Source organism: Mauremys reevesii, linkage group 16 (genome assembly GCF_016161935.1).
Source record: "Mauremys reevesii isolate NIE-2019 linkage group 16, ASM1616193v1, whole genome shotgun sequence".
In the NCBI taxonomy this organism is placed as follows: domain Eukaryota; kingdom Metazoa; phylum Chordata; order Testudines; family Geoemydidae; genus Mauremys; species Mauremys reevesii.
Genome location: NC_052638.1, coordinates 11,465,379 through 11,482,278, shown reverse-complemented (window position 1 = coordinate 11,482,278; position 16,900 = coordinate 11,465,379). Strand labels below are relative to the sequence as shown.

The following is a 16,900-nucleotide window of genomic DNA, read 5'->3' as shown; positions in this document are numbered from 1 at the left end:
GGACGCTCCTTAAATCAAGCCCCTTCCCCTGTCCCCCAGACTCACTAATGAAGGACACAACTCAACGTCAGGATCACGTCTGCACCAGACAGGTATGTACGCTGCACTCCCTAACCTCCCAGGGTGAAATCCTAGCCCCATGGAAGTCAAGGGGAGTTTTGCCATTGACTTTCCTGGGGCCAGGATTTCACCCCCAGTGTCCCACCCGTAGATTCTGGGATGCATGGTCTTGTGGAGGTGGGAAGGGGGGGGGTCTCTGCTTGTTCCTTGTCCTGGTCAAGGCTGGGGGGGGCGCTTCCCTAGCCTGGGGCATCATATTAAGTGAGAGCTTCTGCGAAGACAGCTGTACTAGTGACCCCCTGGACTGGCCCACACAAAAGGACAATGGAAATCCATGGTGCTGTTACCTGAAATCCAAAACAGATCGTTGGGATGACGCTGAACATGGAAGCCAAGGAAGACACCCTGCAAGATTGGGTGAGGAAGGGGAGCACAGATGATCAGTTCAGTTGAAGAAAAAGTCAGTCAGTGGGTCAGGAAGAGAAATACATTCACAGCCTTGCCTGGCGCTACAGCAAAAAGCTGCCCCCCCCCCCCGACCCCGGGGAAAGGAGCCCAGCAGCACAGCGTCTACTGGCTATTCCAAAAGGAGGCAAGTTCACACCCACTTACACAAGAGAGAATTCAGCTTCCATTCCAGGAGGGTCAGCTCACGTGGAGCCAGTCGCAGGAGTGGGGCCTTCACTGCACACGGACACCCTGGTCTACCTGAGGGAATCGTTCCCCACTGGCAGCCCCATACGTTTGCCAATGAACCCCTGGCAGTCACCCCCATTTCATAACCTGCCGGGAACCATCTCCTCAGCAGGTTTAACAGGGGTAAAGAGCCTAAAGCCAGCAGCCCCCTGCCCTAGCCAGGGCTCCCACTCTTACCAGTGCTAGTTCAGCTGAACTGGTGTTGGTACCCAAGGGAATTTATTGCTACAACTCCCTAGTGTAGACAAGGCCCTGGAGTTTTCCAGGGTTGACAAGACTGGAATTTCTAATGTAAGAAAGCAGAAAAAGCCTCCCACTGGGGAATTGTGTGTGTGGTGACGGGGGCGGGTGGGTGTTCAGGCCTTCTTGATTTATCAGACTGAAGCAAAACAGATAAAGGAAAAGGACAGAAGCCCAGTTCTCCCTCACACCCTCCATGCACAGTCACCTCTGAAGAGCCACACAGCCATGACAGACCCTGACACACACACTTCTCCCAACACCCAAGAATTCATCATCTTCCAGTGATCCCTGCATGCAAATACCCAGATGGCTCACAGACCCTCTGTAATAATGTATCCTCTGGCCTTCAAAATAGAGGCCAGATCATCTGCATTGCTCCACTGAAGTCATGCATGTGGCACTGATTTATGCCGTCTGAGGAGCTGACTTTGAAGTTGCTATTTTATGCAACCTAAACCCGCGGACAAACAAATTTTTAACCACCCCTCTGTTGCCCATATGAGGTATCTGGTGGGCCCCAATACAGAGAAACCCCCTGCTTAGACAGCCGCATCCCAGCCATGGCAGCAACAAAGGGTTACTACGCTGACCACCCTGCGATGGCATTGATCCCTTAGCCTTGTTTCAAAGTGAGCAGCATGCACTTTGGTGGATTAGTTACAGGGGCAGGGAGAGCCAAGCACTCCCTAATGGCCTAAGATGCACATTAGCACCTCCAGGCATGATTGCAGCTCCCCTGGCCACTAACTTTAACATCAGCAGATCCAGGACTCCTCCAGGACATTAGCACAGCATGGTGAGCCAAGGAGGTGGAATACAAAGGAAAAAAAGACACAGGCAGACTTTCCTGCAGTTTTAACAGCCTGGCACTGCATAAAAACAGCCCTGAAGTTCCAGCACATTTGTTGTGTTAGCATCCTAATTGCCACTCAGCACATTTGTGTCCTGGGTTTTGTGCCAAGTCAAGGAGCCTGGGGTCCCTTGAAGCAGTGATAAATGGTTGCACCAATACTTACCTTGAGGAATAATGGTGCTCATGCATGATAACTTGCTCCGTTCTTAGGTAGTATTTTATTATAATCACCAGGGTCAGGTAGCAAGCAGCCAAAGTACCTAAAATACTAAAACAAAAGGATTGGAGAGGGAAAGTGTTCCGCTTTTATTGTACAGAATGAAAATTCAGCCACGCTATGTTGGCAGGCTGCAATGTTCAATGAGCGCGAGTTACAATCCTGTCAGAGAATACACTGTGATTCCTAAGGGCAGCAACCTGGCTACTCACTGAAACTGGGAAAATCCTGCGCTTGTGAGTTCAGGGGACTGCAGCCAGACCCCAAACGTGCACCAGTATCAGCACAAAGGGAAACGCCTCCCTGTCCACAGAGAGAAACGTTTTAACTCTAGCAGGAGTCTGGCCCGGAGTCTCCTCTCTCACTTGGTTTGCACTGCTGTGGCTCCATTGACTTCACTGGACTTGCTCCCAATTCACAGAGGCGAAAGCGGGAGCACGCGGTCACACTCTATGCCACGTACATGCTTTTTGTAACACTCACCACTTCTTAGCTTTACAGAGACTGTAGATACAGGAATGAGCTCACCCGCCACTGAAATGCAACCTCCTCTGGGGTGGAACAAGAGACACGCTGCACCAGCAGCACTACCCAGGAGTTTGAGGGAGTGAAAGGGGAAGATTAATATCTTGAACAAATGGCAGGCAGGGGGATTTAGGTAGAAAGAAAATTACCCAAGATGCTGTTTGGCCAAGACACAGATTTAGCACCCCCATTCCTGTGAGATTGCTATGGCATCTGGAGTGTCATTCAGAAACCTCTGCCCAAGTGAGAGCTGCTTAAAGGACGCGACCTCAGAGAAAGTCAGATTAACATAAAAAAAAACAGGAGTACTTGTGGCACCTTAAAGACTAACAAATTTATTTTAGCATGAGCTTTCGTGAGCTGCAGCTCACGAAAGCTCATGCTAAAATAAATTTGTTAGTCTTTAAGGTGCCACAAGTACCCCTGTTTTTTTTGCGGATACAGACTAACACGGCTGCTACTTTGAAACCTGTCAGATTAACATGTTCACAGTCTCTCCTTACGGTGCCTATTTTAGGTCACATCCTATTTATTAGCAATTACAAGTGAGATTATTGGCTGACAGCCAGCTTGTCTTCTCAGCTCTGCTCTGGACACTGGGGATTCACTTGCCATGTTGTATTTACCATGTTCTCCAGGAAGTTCCTTAAACTCTTCTAAGAAGCGAAACCAATTCACCAAGTCCCAAGCCAACGAGAGCTCAGCTAACACACATGTAGGGCTCCAATGATGCCCACAAACCCAAAGCACTAACCCTGATTCAGTACCCATGGACGGGCATTTCTGTAGCGTGGCCAGAAGCTCACAAGCTCTTCACCTGCACTGACTGGAGCAGTGGGCGAGGATGGGCAGCAAGTGGCAGAGAGTGGGCGTGGCCAGGATGTGGGTGAGTCGATAAAATCTGGGTTAACGCGGAGGCTGTGCACGTGCCGGATTTCAGCTCCTCCTGCTAGCCAGGGGGAGTGGCTCACTTGAGTGCGTTTAAGACCGGCACGGAGAAGAAAGCGAGACCAGGGCAGGGAGGAGGGCCAGCCGCTGACCAGGGAGTATTCGGAAGGCTACTTGCAGCTGCTCAGTGGCTCACTGGGTATATAGGGCACAGTGTTCTTGGTGCACACCAGCCTGCACCTGCCATGTCCCCACATCAGGTGAGTTGTAGTAACCGAGCGCCGGGCTTAGCACACGTCTCTCACCCTTGGCTTGGAGGGCTGGGTGCATTTGGCCCCAGTTCAGCCTACCAGCCTCATAGCTCTGTCATTAGCGCCAAGCGTACCTGGTGTATTTCTGGAACCCAATCTCCCTGGGCACAGACAGAGGGAAGATGACCAGGGCGCACAGGGCAGTCAGGGTGAAGCGGTAATCTGTATACCAGTGCTGGGGAGGAGGCGGCCCTTCTCCACTCAGAGTCACGTTCACGTAGAGGGAGTCACATACTGAAGAGGAGAAAGGGAAGAAGTGGTTCAAGGGGGCAGGGGAGCTCAGCATCCGCTTGTCTTGTGTTGTCCTAGTGGTCAGCCACAATAGGGGCAGCCACAGCGTGACTCGCTTTTTAGATCTCAAACACAGGAACTGCTCGGTAGCCCCCAGGAATTAAGATCAAGTTTCAAACAGAGGGCTCGAGGGCAGTAAGATCCTCACATGCAGTCTCTACAGTCCTATCAGCATAACAGCTCGTCAGACGCTGGACTGGCCTCCGCTGGAAACAGGGATGGACCAGGGAGAAAACGGCCCTTGGCGGAACAGGACATTGACAGGATGGCCACCTTTCGCCAAAAACACAGGGCGCAGGGTGTGCCAAACACCCTGCCGCCCTCAAAATTGTCTCTGTGCTGATAAAGTTAATGGCCTAATTTTCCAAACGTGACTAGTGATTTTGGGTGCTTTCCTAGAGATGTCCTAAAGGGGCCAATTTCTCACATAGCAGATGCTCAGCACTTTCCAAAAATCAGGCCTCTTTGTGGTATCTCAAGTTGGGCATCCCCATCCCAAAATCAAGCCTGACGCATTTGTTTTGGAAGTCTCTTATGCTCGCCTATGGGGCAGTTTATGTACATGCAGAGAGCCTGAACGGCCCCCTCTCCTTTGGTGGGTCTAGGGTCATGGTCAGAACAAGGGGACTCTGTGCCAGGTCCATTCCCTAAGCAGGGACACTTACACTTTTCCAGCTGATCGCCCACAACTCTGAGGAAGGCTACAGAAATCATGAAGAGATTTAAAATGAAGCAGATCTCGCAGAGCTTCCCAATGGCCGACCCACAGATTTCTCTGACTACGCCCTGGTATGTGGACTGGGTGCTGATGGAGGAGGCATATCCCAGGATCACTAGGCCACTGATTAGGAATATTAAGGAGCCCTGCAGAGATGGAGGACATAGGAAAGAAAAGTGCAGTGAGTTTACATTTACATCGGTCCTCCTTTAACCAATGATGATTAGAGCTGCCCATCTTATGCTGTGAAACTCTTTCCTCAAAAAGCCCTAGAAGCTACATGGCAGCTTTGTAACGTAAGTGTAAAGCAACTGATACCCAAGACAAACACATCACAGGCTTTGGCAAGAGGAGGCTGCCTCCTTTGGATTCTTCTAGTAAAGCGAATGCCTCTGAACAGGGGCGGCTCCAGGCCCCAGCACGCCAAGCGCGTGCTTGGGGCGGCGTGCCGCAGGAGGTGCTCTGCCGGTCGCCGGGAGGGCGGCAGGCGGCTCCGGTGGACCTCCCGCAGGCATGCCTACGGAGGATCCGCTGATCCCGTGGCTTCGGTGGAGCATCCACAGGCGTGCCTGCGGGAGGTCCACCGGAGCCGCGGGACCGGTGACCAGCAGAGCGCCCCCGCGGCGTGCCGCCGTGCTTGGGGCGGCGCAATGGCTAGAGCCGCCCCTGCCTCTGAACCATTAGGAGATGGAGAAGGGAGAGAGCAGAATCGCTGCCATCACCAAGTTATTATTTGTATTGCCCTCGTCATGGACCAGGACCCCACTGCACTAGGTGCTGTAGGAACATAGAACAAAAAGACACTTTTTAGGGATAAGAGAGAAAAATCTAAAACCGAACTGGCAACGTCCAATCTTGTATCTGGCCACTAGATGGCAGAGGGCAATCTAACCGCCTACTTTAATAGATGCATTGACATTTCTAATGCAGTCGTTAGCCCTGATTCATAGGTGGATAGAAAGGGGTGTTATGTATCTATGTATAACGTAACATATCCATCCAGGCTTGAGTACAATGAATATACAAGTGTAACGAGTCTTTAGGTTTGGTCTCTCTTGTTTATTTCCCGGTGGAACTGGGCCATAGGAGAACACAGGCGATCTGCCAATGCTATTCTGAAGGACACACACCTAGTACGTCAGTCCATGGTGGTGGTGCTTTTTTACACCAAGACAGGCTACGAATGAAGGATCGTTTTATGACAATAATCAGGGGTTAGCAAATTTTCTTGTCGAAACACCCTCCAGCAGCATCACCTTGGTATTACCCACACGCTGTGTGCAGCTATAAAACAGCAAAGCTTTTGTTTTATGGCACACACCACACCTTCAAATTTCCACCGCTCTTCTGCACGTTCAGAGCCAGTGGTGGGTTTTGGTTCTCAGAGCCATTGCTGCCTATCACAAGGAGCCACACGCTGCTCTCTCCCTTGATGTTTTTTGTACTCTAAAGTAACCTTCATATAGAAACGTAGTGTGAGTGTGTGTGTAACAGAAGAACACAGCAAGAGGGATAGGATTGTAAAACAATGGAACCCAAAGGCAGCATCATGGCTTCCTAACTCACTACTACACTTGAGCATTTTTTTCCCTTGCCAACACCACTATGCCCTAAATCGAGAAAATTCTTCTTCTCTCCTGCTACGTCCTGCGTAGGGGAGAGAGTCAGCAGCAAACCCGGGATCTGAACGCAAGAGGCCTCGTTCCCAGTTCTGTGCTCAGCCCACACCTCTCAGATGAAGGAATGGGAAGTGTTAGGACAATACAAGGTATAGAACTGGTAACTTACCGTGTAAAATGGCTACACCAGGAACCAGCCCAAACTCAGAATTTGCCAGGCATCACCGCGTACCTCTCGCCGGAGGGTAGGTCAGTGACCGCTCTGTAGTAACTGTTAACACAGGCTGCCTTTTAGCAGACAGCCTCTGCAAGTGAGAAATCTATCAATGGGCTTTCAGTTTGAAGCCTCCATCCCAGCCACATATTAAAGGCTAGTTTAATCCACAAAAAATACTATGTTCAATACCCCAGAGATATTGAAATGGGAAGATGATGAAGATTTAAGGGAGGACTCTGCTCAGCCCTCGGTGAATGCACAGGAGGATGGGGTAGGGATAGAGGGCAAGACAATGATTTTCTCCCACCCCCTGGTGCTCCCACACAGCGCCTGACACATCACAGCTTTTGGACTCGCCGATCATTACTTTTCACTGGCAGCATGGCCTCAGCCCCCGTCATCAATGGAGCAGACACTTCATCTTCTTCAAGGGTAGCGCAGCAGCCATGCTCCCCCGCACACCCCCAATCACGCTTTCTGCGGTCACAAGCAGCATTTAATTTAGCGTGAGTGGGTTTCAGATCGGATAGCGGGTGCCTCCTGGCCAAGGTGGCAGCTCCATAGATTTTTGTCTTTGAATTCTTATCCTCCAAGTTAACTTCGCTTACTGCGTGAGAGGTGACTCACAAACAGCACTGGGACTGAAATACTTCATCCTTCCCTGACGCACTTTTCCCAACTGGTTAACTTCTAAAACTTCGATTGGGCAGCAGGTTTCACCAGCATGTCTGCTTATCGCCGCTGTTAAAGGAATGGGGCCCCTGGAAACTAGTCAGCTACATGAAAAAGAATTGGAAGTGATTTCAGATACTGCACTTGCCACCAGCTTCCTCTGCCAACTTTTGTGGGTTTCCAATCCCATCTTTAAAAATCTTTTTCTCCCTCTTGCCGGCAGCTGCCATGCAAAAGAGTGAACCCCCGCAAGCAGGGAAACTGATTGACTCTACATGAGAAACAGTGAAACTGACTATGCGGAAGTGGGACAGATTGGGGGGAGTGTTGCAGTTAGGGAAGGACTTTCCTTCCTGCCTCTTTGCGCTGGGAAACCTGAGGTACACATAAGAGAAATAATCCAGAGCACTCGTCATCAGTAGATCTCCAAGCACGTCGCACAGGAGGTCAGTATCATTATCAAGGCAATCACACTGGTTACAAGGTTCTCGCCACTGCCCTGCCGCCAGGGGTGAAAGTGAGCCGGTACCGTGTACAGGTAAGGACCCGCACCGGCCCGTACGCAGCGCTTTAATGTCCCTGCCCCTTTTGCCTCGCTTGTCAGGCCTGTACCAGCAGGGCCGCCAACGGGGGTGGGGCACAGCAACCACAGCAAAGGACCCTGCAGCGTTTTAACATCCCTGCCCCTTTTGCCCGCCCTCGACCACCGATGGGGGGAAGCAAAGGGAGCAGCTGCCCTGGGGCCGGTGACTTAGAAGGAGCCCCGGGCCCTTTAAATCATCACTGAAGCCCCGGGAGGCGCGGGCCAGGTGGCCTGGAAGGGCTGGCTGGGGGACGTCGACCCCCCCAGCCCCGCCCCTTCCACCTGAGGCCCCACCCCTTCCGGGGACTGGAGCAGCCCCAGCCCCGGCCTTGTACCAGTAAGTATCTGGAGTTACTTTCGCCCGTCTGCCGCCCTGCTGAACTTTTTGGGGTACTCCACAGGTATTTCATGTGGTAACATGGAAAACAAGCCGCAAAGTAGATTCCTTAAGCCAAATCCTCAGCTGGTGTAAGCCAGCATAGCTTCACTGAAGCCACCGGAGCTAGACCAATTTGCACCAGTGAGGATCTGACCCTGAGGGCAGGTCTACAATGCAAAGAAAAACCTGCAGCACCAAGGCTCAGGGCCCAGGTCAATTGACTTGCGCCTGCGGGGCTCAGGCCGCAGGGCTAAAGAGCAGCGTAGACATTCCCCTCAGGCTGCAGCCTGGGCTCCGAGACCCTTCCTGGTCACTGGGTTTCAGAGCCTGGGCTCCAGCCTGAGTGGGAATGTCTACGCTGCTGTTTTTAGCCCCGCAAGCCGGAGTCCCTTGACCTGGGCTCTGAGACTCAGGGCTCCGAGTTTTTCTTTGCAGTGCAGACGAACCTTCACTGCCTTCACTCAAATCACCATTCTACAAGCACGGAGCAATAGCAAGGGAAGTCCGATATTTGAGATGGAAGAGCCAAGAATCAGATTAAGTTTCTTCTGGGGGCTTTGCAGAGAAGATCTAGAAGTTTCTAAACCTGCACACTCACCAGCAAGCATTTACAGCGGCACCAATCACACCCCTGATGAGGATGAGAGAGGCAGAGATGGACACACCCAAAAAAATACATCTTACAGGGGAAGCTGCCTTCATGGAGGGAATGAACCCAGAAGAAATCTCGTAATTAATGCACACCTGTTAGTAACTTTACTTAAAATAAAATACAAAATGAAAAGATTTAAACCTGCCTTTATTTTCATTTACTCTCCGGGAAAAAAAGGCCAGAGAACTAGCTATACACACGGGCCTCATTTCCAGCCTGGCTTAGCTGCCCCCACTCCCAGGGCCAGTGCAACCTATTAGGCGACCTAGACAGTTGCCTAGGGTGCTAGGATTTGGGGGGCGCCATTTTCTTTGGCAGCGACCGCGGTGGCCAGATCTTTGGCCACCCCGGTCGCTGCCGGCATTTAGGCAGAGGGAGCTGGGGCAGGGGAGTGTGGGGAGGGCCACCTGCAGCAAGTGGGGGGGGGCACGCAGGGGAACTCCCCGCCCCAGCTCACCCCTGTCCCACCTCCTCCCCGAGCACGCCGTCACTGCTTCACTTCTCCCGCCTCCCAGGCCTGCGGCGCCTAAGCTGATTGGCACCGCAAGCCTGGGAGGCGGGAGAAGTGAAGCAGCGACGGCGTGCTTGGGGTGGAGGTGGAGCACGGGTGAGCTGGGGCGGGGGGGTGCCTCAGGGTGGAGGGCGCCGCCGCGCAGCAGGGGCATCTCAGGGTGGGGGCTCAGGGACGGCACAAGGTGGAAGTTTCGCCTAGGGCGCAAAATATCCTTGCACCGGCCCTGCCCACTCCCCTTGACTTCAGTCAGCGTTGTGGGTGCTCCGCATCTCTGGGTATCAGGCCAATATGGTACGATTTCTTCAACGTCAGTTCAAGGTCCTGCTCATGCCACCATGCACAGCTGTGAGAAGTTCCACTGAGCCAGTGTGTGCTGAAGAAATACTAGAGTCAGTAACTCCCTGGGACTATTCACCATAAGGAACAGGGCCACAGGGTCACAGCCCAGCTGGCAAATCATGGCCCTAAATCACCCCAACATGCACTTTAAGAGAGAAAATGGAAAGTCAGGTGACTCCACTTAGATGCACATAAGTCAAGAGACCATTAAAAAAGACCCCACAGAATCATTGTTCAGTTTAATTATTCTAACGGTGACATTAAAGCACCATATTGTGTATTACAGCTCAGACTTACAATAAGTTTGGAAGTCTCAGCACCATGTGACAGAATTTGCACAGGCAGTCAGACTCTCCTTTGAGAGTAACTACAGGAAGATAGCTCTCCAGGTTAGGGTGACCAGACAGCAAATGTGAAAATGGGACGGGGTGGGGGGGGGTAATAGGAGCCTATATAAGAAAAAGACCCAAAAATCGGGACTGTCCCTATAAAATTGGGACATCTGGTCACCCTACTCCAGGTAGCCCTGATTTCATCCGTGTCCCAACTCCTATGGGCCTTGCTTGCATCAAGCTGAAAAGACTAAGATGTGATCAATAAGTTACCATTACTTTATACCCTTATCCCAATCCCATTCAGTACAAAGGGTTTTGGATCAGGTCCTCAGTCAGTGACTCATTTAAACTTGATGCAGGAAAAGTAAAATGGGCTCAGATCATATTCCTCATAAAAATCCAACAGAGAGAGCGGGGCCCCATTCTTCTCACTTACACCAGTGGAGCTTGATTGTCGTACAACAGGAGTAATTTCACTGAAACCGGCGTAAGGAAGAGGATAAGGTCTGGTGCCATCAACATCATAAAGGTCCATATTCTCGTGAGGGGAAGATTTTTAAAAGGCATAAAGGGCAGGTGGGCTCCCAAGTCCCATTTGTGCCTTTGAAAAATTCCCCTGTAACCTTTTGAACCTGCTCCTATATCACTCAGTTCCTGCAAATCCTAGAGACAAGACACAATGGTTTCTATGCTGGAGGCTTCAGGCTATTTGTGAAGACATGGCTGCCCATCAGTTGTGCTTTTGTGTGTTTTTATATTTGATTTTAATGGTTTGTTGTCTCACCAGCATTAAGCTGCAAGAAAAGAGTCTGTTACACAAGTTGTGGGATCTCGTGTAAGAACTCTTACCAGCTGGAGGATAAGAAAAGCATATTATGCCAATAAACATGATTAGCACATAAACAGCACCGTATTAATGGGTTACTTAAATTCTAAAATTGTTTTCGTCCTTTACCAACTTTTAAAACATGCTCAGCAGTTGTTAACAATTCTATTAGTATAAATGAAAATTAGGTATTTGTCTTACTCTTCAGAATCTTTGTTACTTAGGCCTGGTCTACACTAGGACTTTAATTCGAATTTATCAGCGTTAATTCGAACTAACCGCTCAACCGTCCACACCAGGAAGCCATTTAATTCGAACTAGAGGGCTCTTTAGTTCGAATTTGGTACTCCACCCCGGCAGGTGGAGTAACGCTAAATTCGCACTTGCTAGCTCGAATTAGGCTTGGTGTGGATGCTAATCGAACTTAGCAGCTCCGGGAGCTATCCCACAGTGCACCACTCTGTTGACGCTCTGGACAGCAGTCCGAGCTTGGATTCTCTGGCCAGCCACACAGGAAATGACCCGCGAAAATTTGAATTCATTTTCCTGTCTGGGCGGTTTGAATCTGACGTTCTGGTTGCACATCGGGGCGAGCTCCGCAGCACCTGCAACGATGCAGAGCTCTCCAGCAGAGGAGTCCGGGCAATCCCAGACTAGAAAGAGGTCCCCAGCATGGACTGACCGGGAAGTCCAGGATCTGATCGCTGTGTGGGGCGAGGAGTCTGTGCTCTCGGAGCTGCGCTCCAACAAGCGAAGACCTTCGAGAAGGTCTCTAAAGCCATGAAAGACAAAGGATACAGCCGGGATGCGATGCAGTGCCGCGTGAAAGTGAAGGACCTAAGACAAGGGTATCAAAAAGTCAGAGCGCGGACGCAGCCCAGCCCCAGACATGCCGCTTCTACGAGGCACTGCATGCCATTCTAGGTGGGTCTGCCACCAGTGCCCCACCAGTGACGGTGGACTCCGAGGACGGAATAGTGTACCGGGACAGTTCCCCTCCCTGTTCGCCGATGGGGAAGATGAGGAAGGGTCTTTAGAGGACGGCGCAGGCGACATCGAACCCACTCCGCTTTCCCTGACAGCCAGGATCTCTTCATCACCCTCACAGAGATCCCCTACCAACCGTCCAACCAGGACTCGGAATCAGGGGAAGGATCATAAGTGCTACAAACAGGGAAACATTTATTTTTAAGAAACAGGGATTTATATAAAAATAGAAATACTATATAAACATTTTTAAATATGAAACTAAACAAACAGCAGGTCTACACAAACAGCAATGGAGCAATAGTCCTCTGGGGATATTTCAAAAAAGCTCTCAGAGAGCAGCTGGAAAAGCCTCAGCAAGAGGTTTCTTGGGAGAGGTGCTTTATTGGGTGCTCCGTTGAAGCACACTCTTCCGCGCCATGCCATCCTCAGGTAGAGGGGGACCATCGCCTCACGAGCATGGCAGCGTAGGGTCCTGGTCTGTGCAGGGCTTCTATTAACATCCGCTCTCTCTGTGTGCGCCTGACACGCCTCAGGGTGATGTCGTTGTGGAAGTGCTGCATCTAATTAGTGGAATTAGTGTACTGTTACTATTGTGCATGGTAGACTTTTACTTTGCATAAGAATGACCCTCGCTTAACAGAGTTTTACTTTGCATAAGAATGACCCTTGCTTAACAGAGTTTTACTTTGCATAAGAATGACCCTCGCTTAACAGCCACTTGTGGCAGGCCTCAGAGGAAAAGCATACAGGGGTCTTTCCCGTTCACTGGCGGGAGATGCCGCATAACGCTCATCTTTTCTGCTTTGCACATTGCCTCCAGCAGGAGAGCACAGCTAAGCACTAACTGATAAGCACTCTGTACTGTAAGGCTTACCAGGACTTTGTGCAAGAGGGATGCAGCTGTCTCTCCTCCAGTGCAATGGCGCCGCCAATGAGAGCGTATTCCGAAATCTCGGACTAGTTCTGAGATCTCCTGAGACTTGGTTCCCTCTTTGGTCTTGTTCACTGAAACTGACTAGACTGTGTTTACTGTTGGCAAACATGTATGTGTTCAAGGAAATCACCTACTTTTTCACATCACACAGCTTCGCTCCTTCCCGGACTGCCCGCCATCCCCTGCAGAGGCTGGCTCGGATTAGACGCAGAAAGAAAAAGACAAGGGACGACATGTTCCAGGAACTGATGGCCAGCTCCAGAGCGGAGGCGGCAGAGCAGAGACAGTCGAGGAGAGCCTGTGTCAGCAGCATCGCACACACCTGGAACGGGAGGATAGGTGGCGGCAGGAAGACCAGCAGGCGACTCAAACGCTGCTTGGTCTAATGAGGAGCAAACGGACACGCTCCGGCGCCTTGTAGATGTTCTGCAAGACCGCAGTCAGGAGGAGAGAGCCCCTGCAGTGCATCTGCAACCGCCCTCCAACGCCAAGAAGTCCTGTCCCCTCACCCAAAGTGACAAGACGGAGGCGGTAGGGGCCGTGAGAACTGTCCCTGCACCGCAGCACACCGATAATGTTAGAGACAACTGTCGCGCTGTAAATTTGTACAAGCTCTTTCTTTACAGCATCAACCAGTCCCAACTCCAAGTTCAAACCCCACTGTGTATTACATTATTAAAAGCGGTTTGGTGTTACTGACTGTTTCCGTCACGTTTCTGGTGTCAGAAGACTTTATGTTGTTCTGGGGGGGGGGGGGGGAATTGTAATGTCACAGCATAGCCCACAGTGCCATGCTACAGACTTGGCTGCAGGGGCAACTGCAGCGCACACACCGACTGCCTTCACTAGCCACCAGGGACAGGTTGTGTGGTGTATGCTGCCCGGGTCTTTCCTTGAGGTGTATGCTTGTGCAGGGTCCTGGTGCCTGACATCCCGAATGTAAAGGCAGGCTTCCTTCACATGCATTTGGACCGTAGTCACGATCCTCCCGGTGCCCGAGCCCCAAAAATAGACCTCATCCAGGGGCAGATACTCACCCTTCCCCACACCCCTCACCCCTTCCAACGCCCAAACCCACAGCCGTCATGGTAACCCCTATCCAAGGACGGCACTTCCTGCAAACCCACCCATCAGTGCACACCTTAACCAGCACAGAATGCTTCCATGTTTCAACGAATAAACAGAAATGAAAAGTCAACGAAAGATTTATTATTAATTACTAAAACATGTCCTTAGTTTTAAAACGTCCTTGGGAAGTGGGGAAAACTTGGTTTATGATCAGGCTCTCTTAAAATCAAGTGGACAGTCACAGGTTACCCTGCTCTGCGAGGAAACTCGCTTTCAAAGCCTCCTGATGCATATCGGCTGGGATATTCTCTCAGCACGGGTGTCTGGCTGATCGTAAACAGCAGCCAGGCGATTTGCCTCAACCTCCCAAGCGGCCAACACGGTCTCGCCCGTGCTCTCCCCGAGATTGTGGAGCACACAGCAAGCAGCAATAACTACGGGGATATTCTTTTCGCTGATGTCCGAGCGAGTCAGTAAGGTCCGCCATCTCCCTTGAGACGTCCAGCACACTCCACCACCATTCTGCACTTGCTCAGCCGGTAGTTGAAGAGTTCCTTTTCAGTGTCCAAGGCGCCTGTATAGGGCTTCATGAGCCAGGGCATTAGCGGGTAGGCCGGGTCCCCGAGGATCACTGTAGGCATCTGCACATCCCCAACCGTTATTTTGTGGTCCGGGAAGAAAGTGCCTGCCTGGAGGCGTCTAAACAGACCAGAGTTCCTGAACACCATGAACCTTGCCCGCCCACCCGACGTTGATGTTGGTAAAACGTCCCCTATGGTCCACCACAGCTTGCAGCACCATTGAAAAGTAGCCCTTTCGGTTAATGTACTCGCTGGCCTGGTGGGCTGGTGCCAGGATAGGGATGTGAGTCCCATCTATAGCCCCACCGCAGTTTGGGAATCGCCATCTATGATGGCCTGGACATTTCCGACAGTCACTACCTTTGAGAGCAGTTGCTCAACGATTGCGTGGGCTACTTGAATGACAGCAATCCCCACGGTAGATTTGCCCACGCCAAAGTGGTTCGCTACTGACCGGTAGCTGTCTGGCGTGGCAAGTTTCCAGAGGGCTATGGCCACTCGCTTCTGCACAGTCAGGGCTGCTCGCATCCTTGTGTCCTGGCGCTTCAGGGCAGGGGACAGCAAGTCACACAGTTCAAGGAAAGTGTCCTTACGCATCCTGAAGTTTCGCAGCCACTCTGTGTCATCCCAGACCTGCAGCACTATGCGGTCCCACCAGTCTGTGCTTGTTTCGGCCCAGAATCGCGTTCCACACCATGAACTTGACCCATTGCCACCATGATCTCCACTGCCCGGCGTACCCTGCTTTGTGAGAGGTCTGCGCTCTCCTCACCGTGCTGCCGGAGCCTCGGTTTCTCAGCATCTGACTGTGGAAGAGGTGGGCGATAACGCGAGGAGTTGACAACGCCATAAGTGCAGCGATGATCGCAGCGGGCTCCATGCTCGCAGTGCTGTGGCGTCGCGCTGTAACCGACCAGAGAAGGGCGCGAACAGATTTCCAAGGAAGAGAGGGAGGCGGGATTGACGGTTCAATGACGACACATTTTTCCCCAGCATGCATTGGGGTGAAATCCACAATTCCAATGGGCAGCGGGAGTGCGGGAACTGTGGGATAGCTTCCCACAGTGCACAGCTGGCCCGTGAATGTGGACTCAGAAGTTCGAATTTGTGTATTTAGTATGGATACACAAATGTCGAATCCACAAATTCGACTTAAGTAGATTCGAAATAGTCCTGTAGTGTAGACAAGCCCTTAGTAGACTTCCATCAACCTGTAATTAATCATTTGGGTCCCATTCAGTATCTTCATATCATGATCTCTCTCACTTCAGATTCCTTAAATCCTGCATTTTCATGTTAAAGACGCCCCAGTTATCTTAAATCTATTTTATGCTGATGTGAGGCCCAATCCAAACACTTGATCAGCCAAAGGGAGCCTTTCCACTGATTTCTATGGGTCTTGAAGCTAACCGAGAATATGGACATAACATTACTGGTTGGAAACTACAGACATGAAGGTAATTGTGTACCTCTGTGTGAAGGAGAATTAGATTATTGTGCAAAGAAGTCAATGTTATTTTAATCAAACTTTGCAGAAAAACGTGGCATTGGAGTGGGTGGATAATTAATTGGAAAAGCTTCAATTAATCAAGAAATTTCACTGGCAGGGTAGAAAACTCTCTCTTACATATCTCAATTACCAGCAATATGAACAAATAATTTAAAATCCTCCAATAGACAGGTCATAACCACGCACAGCATCCCCATAGATTTCCATACAGGGGTGCCATCTTTGTCCCCATAGCTATCTACATGAGACTTGTGGTAAGTGATGTGGTTCTTATTAATTAAAATTGTAATGTGGAGCATCCAGAAAAGGTGAATTCAAGCAAGATTTCGTTGCCTCAGTCCTATCACTAGGAAATAGTATCAGTGCACACAAGTTGGTCATGCTTAATGTTGCCAAAATTCAAATTATGGCTTTTTCCCTTGAGTCCATTGACTTTTAAATTATATAGATATGGTCTTTAGTATAAAAAAGTAAAACAAACTGAGAAAAAGTTTGCAAATTTGAATCTGTCAGATCTATCGGGTGTTTTTACCATCAAAGGTTAATGTACTTTTGGTAATATGTAAACTGAATCTTATCGAATGCTCGAGCCAATCTCTCTCCGTTTATTATTCAAATCATAAGAATAATTTATTTTTAATATGAGAATGTTGGATGAAAGTTATGTATACACCTCATTTCTGTCATCCTCATTCACCTCAATTACCAACCCAATTATCTTTGTTAATTGCTTTTATGATCACATATAACTTAGCAACTTTTACAAAACTTTCCATTTCTTCACAAGTTAGTAAAGTACATTTTCTTGGGGTTTTTAAATGTAATATTTTCTCCCATAATAATTGTACCAAGTTGATAGGAGTCTCCATTCGGATGACG

At 50.2% G+C, this 16,900-nt stretch overlaps 1 protein-coding gene across 2 annotated transcripts in view; it reads right to left on the bottom strand.

Moving 5' to 3' along the window:
- Positions 1-16,900, bottom strand: part of SLC38A8 (solute carrier family 38 member 8) — a 40,974-nt gene that overhangs the window by 11,004 nt on the left and 13,070 nt on the right. For both annotated transcript variants that reach the window (XM_039503539.1, XM_039503538.1), the window contains exons 3-6: positions 4,750-4,948; positions 3,868-4,027; positions 2,016-2,120; positions 408-465 (exon numbers count right to left, since the gene is read on the bottom strand). In XM_039503539.1, the coding sequence (XP_039359473.1) occupies positions 408-465; positions 2,016-2,120; positions 3,868-4,027; positions 4,750-4,948 (522 nt within the window). The remainder of the gene's footprint in view (positions 1-407; positions 466-2,015; positions 2,121-3,867; positions 4,028-4,749; positions 4,949-16,900) is intronic.